Here is a 14872-nt window from a genome sequence, read left to right on the forward strand (position 1 = left end):
CACAGTGCCCACCTTCAGTGCCTCCAGTCTTGGAAGTGCCTGATCCCAGTGTTCTACCCCTTCCACTGCTTACATCTTAGATTTAATCTTTTCTTACAGTTGGTTATGCTGATCTCAGCTTTCTGGGGAAAGAAACACTATAAGGATGATAGTGTCTCCTCTGAGTCACTCTCTTTCCTAACTTTTTTTCTTAAAATTTGTTGATTTTTGAGGCCTTAGGTCTTCATTGCTGTTTGTGTTTTTCTCTAGCTGGGGTGAGTGGGGGCTCTTCTCTAGTTGTGGTGCATGGGCTTCTCATTGAGGTGGCTTCTCTTGTTGTGGAGCAAAGGCTCTAAAGTACATGAGTTTCAGGAGTTTCACCTCCCAGGATTTAGAGCACAGGCTCAGTAGTTGTGGCAAACGGACTTAGTTGTCCCATGTCATGTGGGATCTTCCCAGACCAGGGATTGATTGAACTTTTGTCTCCTGCATTAGCAGTCAGATTCTTTACCACTGAGACACAGGGAAGCCCTCTTTTACTATCTTAACATCACGCTGCAGAACGTCTTTAAATTTCCCTGTTTCCCAAAATATAAAAATTAAAAAGAAGCCTTTATTTTACATTGTTGGGATCATTCACATGGTCCCTTTATAAATGCCCAGCTCCAAACTGTCCAAAGCCACTCTTATCCTCACTGACACCTTTAGAGAAGACTCGGCTTAAGTCTGGAAAACCAACCACATCCCCAAAAGCTCTTCCCCTGCTGCCTGAATAGGTTCACAGTCTCCTGTGTTTCCTACATAACACCTGAGTGAATAGCTCATACAGGAATGAGAGTATTTTGTTTTCTTAGGTAATTTATGAAGCTGTTTTAGTTTTGACTTGACCAAAACTCCCCCAACAATGATGCTGTCAACTTTTGTACTTTCATGTCAAATGGCAGAAATCAATAATCCCTTTGTTGTTTGACTCCCAAGAATATAATTGTCCATATTGGTAGAATTCAGGCAATCTTTGTTAAGTGAATCAGTGATGGGTCCTTGATCACCTGACCACCGCATCAGTCTCTGTTTGGCTGTGTATGATTCAATCAGTAAATCTAGAAAAATATGATAATCCAATCAGATATCCCTTTTTGATTGAACTAGCATGGGACAAAGGGATTATGGGACAAGAAAGGTGTGTAAAAGCCTGATGCACGGGAGAAGAGCTGCAGAATCTTCCTGGTCTGGAGAAACCAGCTAATTTCTCCACAGTGTCTGAGATCTGAGGATCCTGCCAGCCACATCAGACCAGTAAGTTACTGCCCTCGTTTAAGAATAAACTTTCCTTCCCCATGGTTAGCCAATCTTCAACAGTGAATGTATTTCTGGATGACAAGGAGAGTTTTCAAAAAATTGTTTCTTTCTGATGAACCCATTTCAGGTTTTAGTTTTGCCTCTCAGTGAAGTTTTGCATGAATCTAAAGCATTTTGATTAGTGATTTAGCTGGTATCATTTTTTAATATCTTTACCCAGCAGATATTTAAAATATCTGGAGTTTTGTTTCATGAAATATCAAATACACGTTTTTTACACAGATGGCATTCATGTTAGGGGTAACTGAGGATGGAGGTTGTGTGGGTCCACATGACCTTCCTCTTCCCATAGATTTAGGGCTCCGAGTGATGGTCTGACATATTCCACTCATAACGACTGGAATGAGCTTTCAGGCTTCTTGTTACCCACTTCCAGGTGGGACATGAATGAAGCAAAGCAGTGGATGGAACTGAAATGGCTAGTGGTTCCCTTTCCTCCTCACTGATACTTGTGAGAGGCTTGTTCTGAATCAGGTAGGGAAAGAATCATTACTTTGTGCCCCTTGAGGCCTGAGGGTTATATGGTCTAATTGAGGCACTCCCACCCCTGCCAGAGCAGTGACCTCAGTCCTGAGTAGATTTCTCTGAAGGGTTGAGAGATTGTCTTAGATGTGCTCCTATTTGGCTTGATATGGATGCTTTGTTCCTTGGCAGTTTCCAGAGGATTCCTTCTGAAGCAGAGTCAGGATGAGTGTCCCGACCCCACCCAGACTCCTGGACCTGGCTGGAATGCACCTGGTCAGGGAAGATGCCCTGGTCTGTTCTGCTCTGGAGTTTCTGCCCACACAGCTCTTCCCACACCTCTTCATGGATGCCTTCCATGGGAAACATATCAAGACCCTGAAGGCCATGGTGCAAGTCTGGCCCTTTGTCTGCCTGCCTCTGGGGGGCCTCATTGACCTGCCTCATGTGGGGCCCCTACAAGCAGTCCTGGAAGCACTTGATGTCCTACTTGCCCAGAAGGTTCATTCCAGGTGAGTCAGATCCAGGTTGCTTGATAAGGCTCTGGGAATCCTGGAAGAGACATCTGGGGTGGGCTAAGTGGATGGCCAATGGATGGGCCAGAGGGTTCTGAGGATGGCAGTGAAGAAGCTCAGAGGCCTTGGCTCACTATGGGAAATACTTTACTGATGTGTAAATGTGGCTACAATGCAGCAGTGATTGAAAGAACATGCCCATCTCCTTCCTATGATGCTTAATTCTAATAGAAGTGGAGAACTAAAAAGAAGAGGAGAAAGCAACTTGGAGGAAAGAGGCAGAGGAGGGCAAGCCAGCAGGTGATGAGATATATGAATAAAAGCACAAGTGCACAGTCTTTTGTGAAATTCTGAGACTGTGGTTGCATTCTGTGTGGATTTTAATGCATCTCTATTAATCTTCTGTCCTTATAGGAGGTGCAAACTACGGGTGCTAGATCTGCGGAATACTGGCCAGAGCTTCTGGAACATGTGGTCTGGAGCCAGCACACATGGGTTCTCAAGCTTAGGAATGGCACCAGTGGCTGAGCAGAGCTCAAGGATCCACCAGCCCTTGGCTCCCCTGAAGGTATACATAGAGCTTTGTCTGAAGAAAAGGACCCTGGATAACTTCCTCACTTACCTCCTCAGGTGGATAGAGCAGAGAAAAGCTTCCATACACCTGTGCTGTAAAAAGCTGACCATCTTTGCAATGCCTATGGAAAATATCATGAAAGTCCTGAATATGGTGCAGCTGGACTGCATCCAGGAGGTGCAAGTCAATTGGATTTGGCATCTGTCCACCCTGGCCAAGTTTGCTCCTCTCCTGGGTCAGATGAGCAACGTGCGGAGACTCCACCTCTCCCGCATTCACATATCTGCCCGCGAGGAGCAGGAGCAGAAAGTTGTCCAATTTACTTCTCAGTTTCTTAAGCTGCACCATCTCCAGGATATCTCTCTGGATGCTCCCTCCTTTCTTGAAGGCTGCCTGGACCAGATGCTCAGGTGAGTGTGGACCGCTGGCTTGAAACAGTGAACACAACACTGGCATGTTAAGCCCACTGGGTCCTTTGCTGCTCTATCTTGAGCTGCAATGTCACTTTACCACTGAAATCAAGGTAGAAGAGCAAACAGGGACACCACATTAGATAGCTATGGATGGGGTGGTTTGGATCCAATGAGGGTAGGCATGGATTCTTCGTTAGGAAATTCTGTGTAACTTGACTTAGGAAAACAGGTAAGTGAAAGGACCATTTAAGAAGGTAAATCACCTCCGACCAGAGCAATTACCTGGGAATTACCTGGCAGTCCACTGGTTAGAACTCTGCTCTTTCAGGGCTGAATGTCCAGGTTTGATCCCTGGTGGGGAAAGCATGATTGCACAAGCCACATGTGTGGTGTGGCCATGTTTAAAAAAAAAAAAAAGGAAAAAGAATGTGTGTGAGAGAGAGAGAGAAGAGCTCTGTGCTTATCAAGTTTCTAAACACATGAACTTGTCTCAAATTGCCAGTTCCTAAAAGGTTGTCTTTTCCAGCAATATTAAGTTAGTTAATATTTAAGAAATGCATGATTCTTAGAGGATAGTAGTGGAGCATGACCAGCAATCATACAAAGCTTCAGCTTGTTATAGGTTATGCAGAGATGAAATGTCAGGCTAAATGGAGACAGGTCATTTTGAGTACTGACCTTCAGGAGACACTTAGTAGGACCTTGTCTTTGGGCAAAACACCTGCCCAAGACAGCTGCCACCCAGGTTTCTCAGATATAATCACTTTTTTCTTCCCAGTTGCCTGAGATCCCCCTTGGACCACCTAGCAATAACTAACTGCCGGCTTACAGAATCAGACCTGACCCACCTGTCCCAGTGCCGGAACATCCATCAGCTCAAAGGCCTGGATCTGAGTGGGGTCACCATGACTGACTTTAGTCCTAAGATCCTCTGCATTCTTCTGGAGCAAGTTGCAGCTACCCTCCAGGAACTGAACTTAGAGCAGTGTGGGATCACAGAGTCCCATCTTGAGTCCATCCTGCCTGCCCTGAGCTGCTGTTCCCAGCTCAGGACCTTCAGTCTGTGTGGGAATGTCCTCCCTATGGCCATCATGGAGAAGCTGCTGAGTCATACCACTGGGCTGATCAACTTAAGTGATGAGTTTTACCCTGCTCCTCAGGAGAGTTACAGCCCTCATGGAGCCCTCCACCTGGGCCGACTGGCCCAGCTTCGGGATAAACTCATCAAGATTATGCGGGATTTAGGACATCCAAGGGCCATCTGGCTTAGCTCCAGCCCATGTCCTCGCTGGAGAAATAAGACATTCTATCCTGAGGAGCCTTTTCTGTACCACTGTTGCATGTCTGCCTAGTTGGATGCACCTGCCAAAGCTCTCTTCTGGACACTTGGAAACTAAAATATGGAGAATAGATGCATCATAAAAGGAAAACTGATCCATGGTTTCAAACATCAGCTCAGTATGAATGGGAAGAGGAAAGAAGATTCAGCGGAGATGCAGGATTGCAAGGGGAAATGGAGACTCTGGAGGTGTTGGGACATTCAGAGACATGAGTTTATAGCATCTTAAAAATGAATTGATTTTCTGGATGGAAATCTTGTATGCATATGTGGCATTATCCTTGATTGGAAAGTGTAAATAAATGGTCACAAATAAAGAAACCTTCTTGTGCTGTTCTGATATATTATTGCTTTTTATGTGTTTTCACCTAGGAATATCCAGTTACTCATGAAAGAAAACGCTCAGAATTGTGTATGATCAGAAACCCCACTACTCCCACTAGTTCTCGACTGGCAGGGACATCTGTTACCTCCTTACTGATTTCTGAGCCTATTCAGTGGGTTACTGCGCCCACCAAGGAGAACATACTCAGTGGCCAATGAGTCACTGGAGTAAAGAGCTCTAGACCAGATACTCACCGCTCTTTTAGGACATGACTCTGGATGTCAGGTGTTCTCATGGTTCTCCTGGTGGGTCCATAGGTCTCAATTCCTGGCCTTTCTGTGCTGGGAAAGGACTTCACTATACAAGTCAAGACCCTCCATAGTGAAGGACGTCATTCACATTGTAGATAAACCAGAGGCCCTGTCCTTGCCCATCTATGCCTGTCATAGAGTATGTAATTGTCCTCCTTGAATTAAAGTAGTTGTGACCAGAAAAAGTATACAATTTTCTTTGCTGTTTTTTAGTCGTTAAGTAGCATACAACCCTTTGTGACCACTTGGATTGTAGCCCACCAAACTCCTCCGTCCATGGGATTCTCCAGGCAAGAATATGGAGTGAGTTGCCACGTCCTTCTCCAGGAGATCTTCCTGACCCAGGGATTGAACCCACATTTCCTGCATTAGTAGGCTGATTCTTTACCACTAAGTCACCAATACTAAACTCATACAGACATATAACATAGTTTTAGTATTCCTAAACCATCCTTTTATGGGAGCAGATCATGTCATTGAGAGATTGAAATTATTCCTGTAAAACCTACTATCTCTTCCTATTAGGGAAAACTAGTGGCATTTTTTATCATCAACATATCACCCTGATCTAAAAAAATAATTCTTATATACATCTTATAGCTCACAGTCAACTCAGTTCCACATGCTCAGATTTAAGCACCTGCAGGTAGGGTAGTGCTACATTTCCTATAGAAAAATGTCCAGGAGTAACAGGATTTGAGCAGTTCAATGGCATATTGCTCTAGAGTGTTCTGTATATATGTAGATATGTATTAGAAGGTATCATTGTGGGAATGGGTTCAAAGGGGCTACAGATAAAGAGAAGTCCCATGGTCTGCTCTTTCTAAGCAAGAGAACCAGCAAACCCAGTTTTATATATTGGGCCAATCATTAGGGCTGAAAATGAGGGAACTGGTAGTGTACTTCAAGTGTGAAGCTAAAGCCTTGAGAACCAGGGGAACATTCATGTAAGTCCTGGAGTCTCAAGTCTTAAGATCCAGAAACTGCTATGCTCGTGGACAAGAAGAGAAAGAGGGAGAAAAGATGGTATCTTATTCCATTCATGCCCCCAGGAATTGGATGAAGCCCAACCACATAGGTGAGGGCAGATTTCTTCACTCATGTTACGGGTTTAAATGCTACTCTCATCCTGAAACACCATCTCAGAAACACCCACTCTTAAGATCACATCAATTTAATCACACAGAGACCATAAGCAAAGGGCACCCAAATGAATGCTCCTGCTGAGGATTAAAGGATTCTAGGATTGTTGGCTTTGGCGGCGGAGGAGATATTGGGCTGAGGAATCTTAGACAAGAGGCTCTGCTTCTCCATAAAATGGAAATGATACACAGTGTATGGGTTTCCTGTAAATTCAATGAGATGAAAAATGTTGAGGCCTCGGTACTGGAGCGGGCATACAGTAGGAGCTCAATAAATGAATGAGTCATTTCCTTCTTTTCCTTGCTAGAAGACAAACTCAGGATTCTTTGCAAACCCGTCGACTATACAGCCCATGGAATTCTGGCCAGAATCCTGGAGTGGGTATCCTATCCCTTCTCCAGGGGATCTTCCCAACCCAGGAATCGAACCACAGTCTCCTGCATTGCAGGCAGATTTTTTCTCAACTGAGCTATTAAGGAAGCCCCTCTTCATTTCTCAGGCTTACTCTATATTCTTGTAACAGGAAGGAAAGAAGGAGGGCTCAGCATTTACATGAGGCCTTGAATGAATCAGAATTCCCCCAAGCTGCTTTAGTAGCCAGCACAGGGATGGGGAGGGGGAGGTCATAGAAAAGAGTCCACTCTTCTATAGCGATAGACATTCTGAGCCTCAGGACTACTAGGCCACCTGCTGAGGATCAGACTAGAGACATGTTGCAAGCAGGTGTTGCAAACTAATGTTGCAAGTAGGTTTCATTGGCTTAAGCATCCTATAAGCATCTACTGTAATATAAATGCTAATTTAATATACATTTTTGTACTGTGATTTATATAAATATAGGAGATATACATGCGAGACAGCAAAAGAGACACAGATGTGTAGAGCGGACTTTTGGACTCTGAGGGAGAGGGAGAGGGTGGGATGATTTGGGAGAATGGCACTGAAACATGTATACTATCATGTAAGAAACGAATCGCCGGTCTATGTTCGATGCAGGATACAGGATGCTTGGGGCTGGTGCATGGGGATGATCCAGAGAGATGATATGGGGTGGGAGGTGGGAGGGGGGTTCATGTTTGGGAACTCATGTACCCTCGTGGCGGATTCATGTCAATGTATGGCAAAACCAATACAGTATTGTAAAGTAAAATAAAGTAAATAAATAAATAAATATGCTACAAAAAATAAAAATAAATAAAATTATAAAGAAAATTTAGTACCTTGAAAAAATGCATGTGGATATTTTTTAAGTGTTTGATTTGGATTCTCAAAGAAAAATAACTTTAAAACTGATTTTCAAGATCATTCAAAAAATAGTTTCTTATTTTTTGTTTTTTAATTTTTATTTTTACTTTATTTTACTTTACAATACTGTATTGGTTTTGCCATACATTGACATGAATCTGCCACGAGGGTACATGAGTTCCCAAACATGAACCCCCCTCCCACCTCCCACCCCATATCATCTCTCTGGATCATCCCCATGCACCAGCCCCAAGCATCCTGTATCCTGCATCGAACATAGACCGGCGATTTGTTTCTTACATGATAGTATACATGTTTCAATGCCATTCTCCCAAATCATCCCACTCTCTCCCTCTCCCTCAGAGTCCAAAAGTCCGCTCTACACATCTATGTCTCTTTTGCTGTCTCGCATACAGGGTCATCATTACCATCTTTCTAAATTCCATATATATGTGTTAGTATACTGTATTGGTGTTTTTCTTTCTGGCTTACTTCACTCTGTATAATCGGCTCCAGTTTCATCCATCTCATTAGAACTGATTCAAATGTATTCTTTTTAATGAGTAATACTCCATTGTGTATATGTACCACAGCTTTCTTATCCATTAGAATAAGAGAATTTCAGAAATGGATTACGAGTCTACTCTTTAAAGTAGACTTTATACTGAAGAGCAGTTTTGTGTTCAAAGTAAAATAGAGGACAAGGTACAGAGAGTTTCTGCTTAAATCCTCCTCCCTCCACATTCATTGCCTCCCCAGCTATCAACATCCCCCATTAGATGGGTATATCTGTTATAATTGATGAACCTACATTGACATATCATCAGCACCCAAGACAGAGAGTTTATATGGAGGTTCCCCCTTAATGTTGTGAGTTCTATGACTTCTATCAAGTAAATAATAACACTGTAGAATCACACAAAGTAATTGCTCTGCCTGTTTTCCTTCCTCCACTTCAGTCCAGTTCAGTTAAGTTGCTCAGTCGTGTCCGATTCTTTGCGACCCCATGGACTGCAGCATGCCAGGCTTTCCTGTTCATCACTAACTCCCAGAGCTTACTCAAACTCATGTCCATCGAGTCAGTGATGCCATCCAATCATCTCATCCTCCGTCTTCCCCTTCTCCTCCTACCTTCAATCTTTCCCAGCATCAGGGTCTTTTCCAGTGAGTTGGTTCTTTGCATCAGGTGGCCAAAGTATTGGAGTTTCAGCTTCAGCATCTGTCCTTCCAGTGAATATTCAGGACTGATTTCCTTTAAGATTCACTGGTTGGATCTCCTTGCTGTCCAAGGGACTCTAAAGAGTCTTCTCTAACACCACAGTTTAAAAGCATCTATTCTTCAGTGCTCAGATTTCTTTATAGAGCAACTCTCACATCCATACATGACTACTGGAAAAACCGCAGCTTTGACTAGATGAACCTTTGTTGGCAAAGTAATGTCTATGCTTTTTAATATGCTGTCTAGGTTGGTCATAGCTCTTCTTCCAAGGAGCAAGCATCTTCCCTAGAAAAAAAATCTACTTATTTCACTAATCTCTGAGTTTGCCTATTGCAAACTGTCATGTAGTAGGCTTCTCAGATTGATTCTTTCACTCAGTAACAGACATTGTGGTTTCCTCCATGACTTTTCATGGCTTGATATCGTTTCATTGTCTGTATATATATATCACAGTTCCTTGGTTCTTTCATCTACTAAAGGACATCTTGGTTCCTTTCAAGTTTCAGGAATAAAGCTGCTGTAAATTTCCATGTGCATGTGTTTGTATGGACAGAATGTTTCAACTTATTTGAAAGGAGTAAAATTGCTGGATTGTAAGATACCAATATGTATTAAAATTATTTTTTTCTTAAATCCCAAGTTAGACAGATATTGTCCAATAAATGGTAGGGAACAGTGTCCCTGTGTTCCCATAACTGACCATGGAGACGGGCAAGGCAGTCAATGGTTATAAATGCATGGTCCATGGAAAACTTTATCATCAATTTATGGTCAAATATTGTTTCTTACTAAAATGCCAACTAGGGGGAAATCAAGCTAGTTAGCTCCCAATAACAGAAATATAAACATACAGAAGAAATAACTCTTCTGGTCAATATACATGTCCATGAAAATTGCTTATATAAGAAAATTCCAATTGTTTTCTATGCTTTTCTTAGTTTTCCCCAAATAATAAGAAAAAACCATCCTAATACTTCAGATAGAAGAAGCATCTCCTCTGAACTTCCCCCTCAGAATTGTGTGTGTATGTATGTTTGTATAATACATATATATGCATATATTATTATGTCATGAAAAGAAGGATATCCTACCATATTCCACAAAACACGATGGATTTTGAAGACTTTATGCTAAGAGAAATATGTTAGAGAGAGATAAGTACTGTATATTCTCATTTATTTGTGAAATCTAAATAACCGAACTCCTCTTTTTCTTTCTTCATGCAAGCTTCTTAAGCTCTGTCTCTTTATTTTTCCAATTCATTGTATGCTTGCTCTTAACTTTCTAAAAGAATGATGCCTTTATTTTCAACACTGGTCATGGGGAAAAAACGTGATGATAGAGAATATTCAATGAAATATTGAAAGTTGAGTGGAAAAATAATAAAAATTCCCAGAACTTTGTAATCATGAGTACTTTTATCATAATGAGAACCTTCTGGATATTTCAGCCTACTGATTTAAGATGCTCCAAATATGAATCAGAATATTTTATTACTGAACCAGTTCCTTTTGCCCGATTGTCAGCAAGCCAAACAACAAGATTCCAAGGTTAGTAGCAGACAGAGGGCTTATTTGCAAGGCAGATAAGAGAGGAGACAGGAGGACAGTTTTGAGATCTATCACTTCAAAGACAAGGGGGCAGGGTTATTTATGGTAGAAGAGTATAGGGAGGTTGGAGAAACAGGGAGAGGTGAGTGAAGGAAGGATAAAGGTGAGACAGTCACTGTTCTTTGCAGGCTTCCCTGAGTTACATGCTACTTCATGGGATACATGTTCAGATGATGGTAACTTTAGTATGATCTGCCAATGGATATTTGGGCTTTTTCATGTCAAATGGTCATCTACTGTACATAGGTGCAGGCTTAACAGAATGATGGATGGTCTTGACCGGTTTGAACTGGGCAAGACTAGATCCATGACTTGAAAAAGATAAATTACCATTACTACAGTGATCCATTTCTCAGAGCTGATATCTATTGTGGGTGGTTAAAGTGGAAACAGTGTCAGACATTATTTTGGGGGGCTCCCAAAACACTGCAGATGGTAACTGCAGCCATGAAATTAAAAGACGCTTACTCCTTGGAAGGAAAGTTATGACCAACCTAGATAGGTCTCTTCAAAAGCAGAGACATTACCTTGCCAACAAAGGTCCATCTAGTCAAGGCTATGGTTTTTCCAGTGTCATGTATGGATGTGAGAGTTGCACTGTGAAGAAAGCTGAGCGCCGAAGAATTGATACTTTTGAACTGTGGTGTTGGAGAAGACTCTTGAGAGTCCCTTAGACTGCAAGAAGATCCAACCAGTCCATCCTAAAGGAGATCAGTCCTGGGTGTTCATTGGAAGGACTGATGCTAAAGCCGAAACTGCAATACTTTGGCCACCTCACACGAAGAACTGACTCATTGGAAAAGACCCTAATGCTGGGAGGGATTGGGGGCAGGAGGAGAAGGGGACGACAGAGGATGAGATGGCTGGATGACATCACTGACTCGATGGACATGAATTTGAGTGAACTCTGGGAGTTGGTGATGGACAGGGAGCCCTGGTGTGCTGCAATTCTTGGGGTTGCAAAGAGTCAGACACGACTGAGTGACTAATACACCCAGCACTAAAGTTAAGGATGGCCACATTTGATTGTGACTCTCTCTAGCTCTTCTCTGAGCATACTCTAGTGCATTCCGTCATCTTCATTCATTCTCATAAGGAAGTGGAGTATGTTGTATTTCTGCTTGATTTTTGAGGAAGAGAGCTTTCAAGATTCTGTGAAGTGACTCAGTCACACAGTGAAGATGATAGGACTCAGCCTATAATGAAACTGGGTAATCAGTGTATTGGTCCACATCCAATGGTCAGACTAATTTTGTAGTAATCCTTTGTCTCTTACCTCCAGCTCACCTGGTACTTCAGTTTCCAAGTCCTGACTGCTGTTCCCCCCACCTCCACCCAAGTGCCTGACAACCACCTTGGACAACCTCTTAATAATTTACTGCCAGCTTACAGAATCAGACTGGATCCATCTGTCCCAGTGTCCAAACATCAGTCAACTCAAAGGCCTGGATCTGAGTGGTGTCACCATGACAGATTTTAGTCTTGAACTCTTCCCAGTTCTGCTGGAGAAAGTTACAGCCAGTCTCCAGAAATTGGACTTAAAGCTGTATGGGATCAGGGACTCCCAGTATGAGACCCTCCTGCCAGCCCTGAGCTGCTGCTCCCAGCTCAAGTCCTTCAGTCGAAGTGGGAGCTTACTGTCTATGGCCATCTTGGAGAAGATGCTGCAACACACCGCTGGGCTTCCCTGTTTAAGTCACAAGTGATGTCCTGCCCCTCAGGAGACTGTCAACCCTCAGGATGTTCTCCTGGAAGAGAGACTTTCCTAGCTTCAGGCTGAGCTGTTTGAGATTCTGAGAGACTTAGGACATCCCAGGAGCACCTATATTACCCTCAGCCCCTGTTCACACAATGCTGATCACATATCTGATCACACAGAGCCCATTGTATACAGCTGTAATATTCACACCTATTTATTGCCTCTATCAAAAACTTTTGTCAGGGCACTTGGGGAACATCTGACATCTAGAGCATGAGGACATTATGAAGGAAAACCCACCAATGGTTTCTGACATCTGCTCAGTGCGGATGGGAAAAGGAAAGGTGATCCAGTGTGGTACAGAGCTGCACTGGATATGGAGACTCTGGGAGGTGATGGGACATTTGGGGATACAGTTTAAACAACCAAATATGAACCTATATTTTTGGAGGAGCCATGAAATTAAAAGATGCTTACTCCTTGGAAGGAAAGTTATGACCAACCTAGATAGCATATTGAAAAGCAGAGACTTTGCCAACAAAGGTCTATCTAGTCAAGGCTATGGTTTTTCCAGTGGTCATGTGTGGATGTGAGAGTTGGACTGTGAAGAAAGCTGAGTGCTGAAGAATTGATGCTTTCGAACTGTGGTGTTGGAGAAGACTCTTGAGAGTCCCTTGGACTGCAAGGAGATCTAACCAGTCCATTCTGAAGGAGATCAGCCCTGGGATTTCTTTGGAGGGAATGATGCTGAAGCTGAAACTCCAGTACTTTGGCCAACTCATGAGAAGAGTTGACTCACTGGAAAAGACTCTGATGCTGGGAGGGATTGGGGGCAGGAGGAGAAGGGGACGACAGAGGATGAGATGGCTGGATGACATCACAGACTCGATGGACGTGAGTCTGAGTGAACTCCGGGAGTTGGTGATGGACAGGGAGGCCTGGCATGCTGCGACTCATGGGGTCACAGAGAGTCAGACACAACTGAGCAACTGAACTGAACTGAACTGAACTGATGGGCTTGAGATCCACATGTTGGTGCGATCCCTCAGTAGGTGTTTGTAAAGCAATGATCAGAAATGAAGAGACCCTCAATGAAACCAGACTGCTGCCTTCCATGATATATTACTGTTTCATCAGCTTATACCTCAATAATCTCCAGTTTCTGATGAAAAAAAAAAATTTTAAGTACTGGATTACCTATGATTCAAAACCTTACCATTCCTGCAAGTTCTTTGTTTGTTCTGGGGTACCTCTTACCTCTTTGCTTATTTCTTTGGCTAATTAGTGGGTTAATACATACAAAGGGAAACATACAGTGTCCAGAAAGCCATTGGAGTGAAGAACCTTTAGCAGTGCCTTCAATGATATCAAGGCATGACTAGGTACATGATAATTCCTCATAGTCCTCCTGGTGGGTCCATGAGTCTCAGTTCATGGCCTTTGTGTTTCTGGGATAGCGCTTCATCATACAATTCAAGGCCCCATTTCTGGAAGGGGTCATCACACTGCAAGTATACCCATTTATTGTTCTCACCAACTCATAGCAGTCATGAGTAGGTAGTCATCTTGTATTAAAAAAGTTTTACCCATTAAAACCATCAAAATTCCTTTGGGAAAATGCTAATATCACAGAGACATGTGATGTTGTCTTAGTATTTCTGAGTCACATTAAAAATTCATACATTTTGGTGGTAGCTGACGGCATTGAGAGAATGATATTACTTATATAAGACTTGATGAGTCTTATTAGAAAAGACTGGTATAGCATGTTTTACACGGAGAAGGCAATGGCACCCCACTCCAGTACTCTTGCCTGGAAAATCCCATGGATGGAGGAGCCTGGTGGGCTGCAGTCCATGGGGTCGCTAAGAGTCAGACACGACTGAGCGACTTCCCTTTCACTTTTCACTTTCATGCATTGGAGAAGGAAATGGCAACCCACTCCAGTATTCTTGCCTGGAAATCCCAGGGACGGGGGAGCCTGGCGGGCGGCCATCTATGGGGTCGCACAGAGTCGGACACGACTGAAGCGACTTAGCAGCAACAGCAGCATGTTTTATCACCATATACCAGGGGATATGAAAACACACCTTTTATATACCAGTTTTAACTCATAGTTGACTCTCCCTATTTTCAATTGTATATTCCCTTATTCCACCAACCACAGGGCCAGGCTTTCATAATTTCCACAACATCCCAATGCTTTAACCATTCCTACTTCAAAAAAAAAAAAAAAACTTCACGATGCAGATAATCATGATGGTGTGACCACTAATCTAGAGCCAGACATCTTGGAATGTGAAGTCAAGTGGGCATTGGAAGGCATCGCTACGAACAAAGCTAGTGGAGGTGATGGAATTCCAGTAGAGCTATTTCAAATCCTGAAAGATGATGCTGTGAAAGTGCTGCACTCAATATGCCAGCACATTTGGAAAACTCAGCAGTGGCCACAGGACTGGAAAAGGTCAGTTTTCATTCCAATCCCAAAAAAGGCAATGCCAAAGAATGCTCAAACTACTGCACAGTTACACTCATCTCACATGCTAGTAAAATAATGCTCAAAATTCTCCAAGCCAGGCTTCAGCAATACGTGAACTGTGAATTTCCTGATGTTCAAGCTGCTTTTAGAAAAGGCAGAGGAACCAGAGATCAAATTGCCAACATTCGCTGGATCATGGA

The 14872-nt window shown here is 43.0% G+C and overlaps 1 protein-coding gene across 1 annotated transcript; it reads left to right on the plus strand.

The window, feature by feature from the left end:
* Positions 1-2025: 2025 nt before the first annotated feature.
* LOC138090276 (PRAME family member 8-like) lies at positions 2026-4654 on the plus strand. Its single transcript, XM_068985777.1, has 3 exons — positions 2026-2312; positions 2730-3299; positions 4081-4654. The coding sequence occupies exons 1-3, from the start codon at positions 2026-2028 to the stop codon at positions 4652-4654; spliced, it is 1431 nt and encodes a 476-aa protein (XP_068841878.1).
* The last annotated feature ends 10218 nt before the right edge of the window (positions 4655-14872 follow it).

This window comes from Capricornis sumatraensis, chromosome 14, assembly GCF_032405125.1.
Source record: "Capricornis sumatraensis isolate serow.1 chromosome 14, serow.2, whole genome shotgun sequence".
Classification (NCBI taxonomy): Eukaryota; Metazoa; Chordata; class Mammalia; order Artiodactyla; family Bovidae; genus Capricornis; species Capricornis sumatraensis.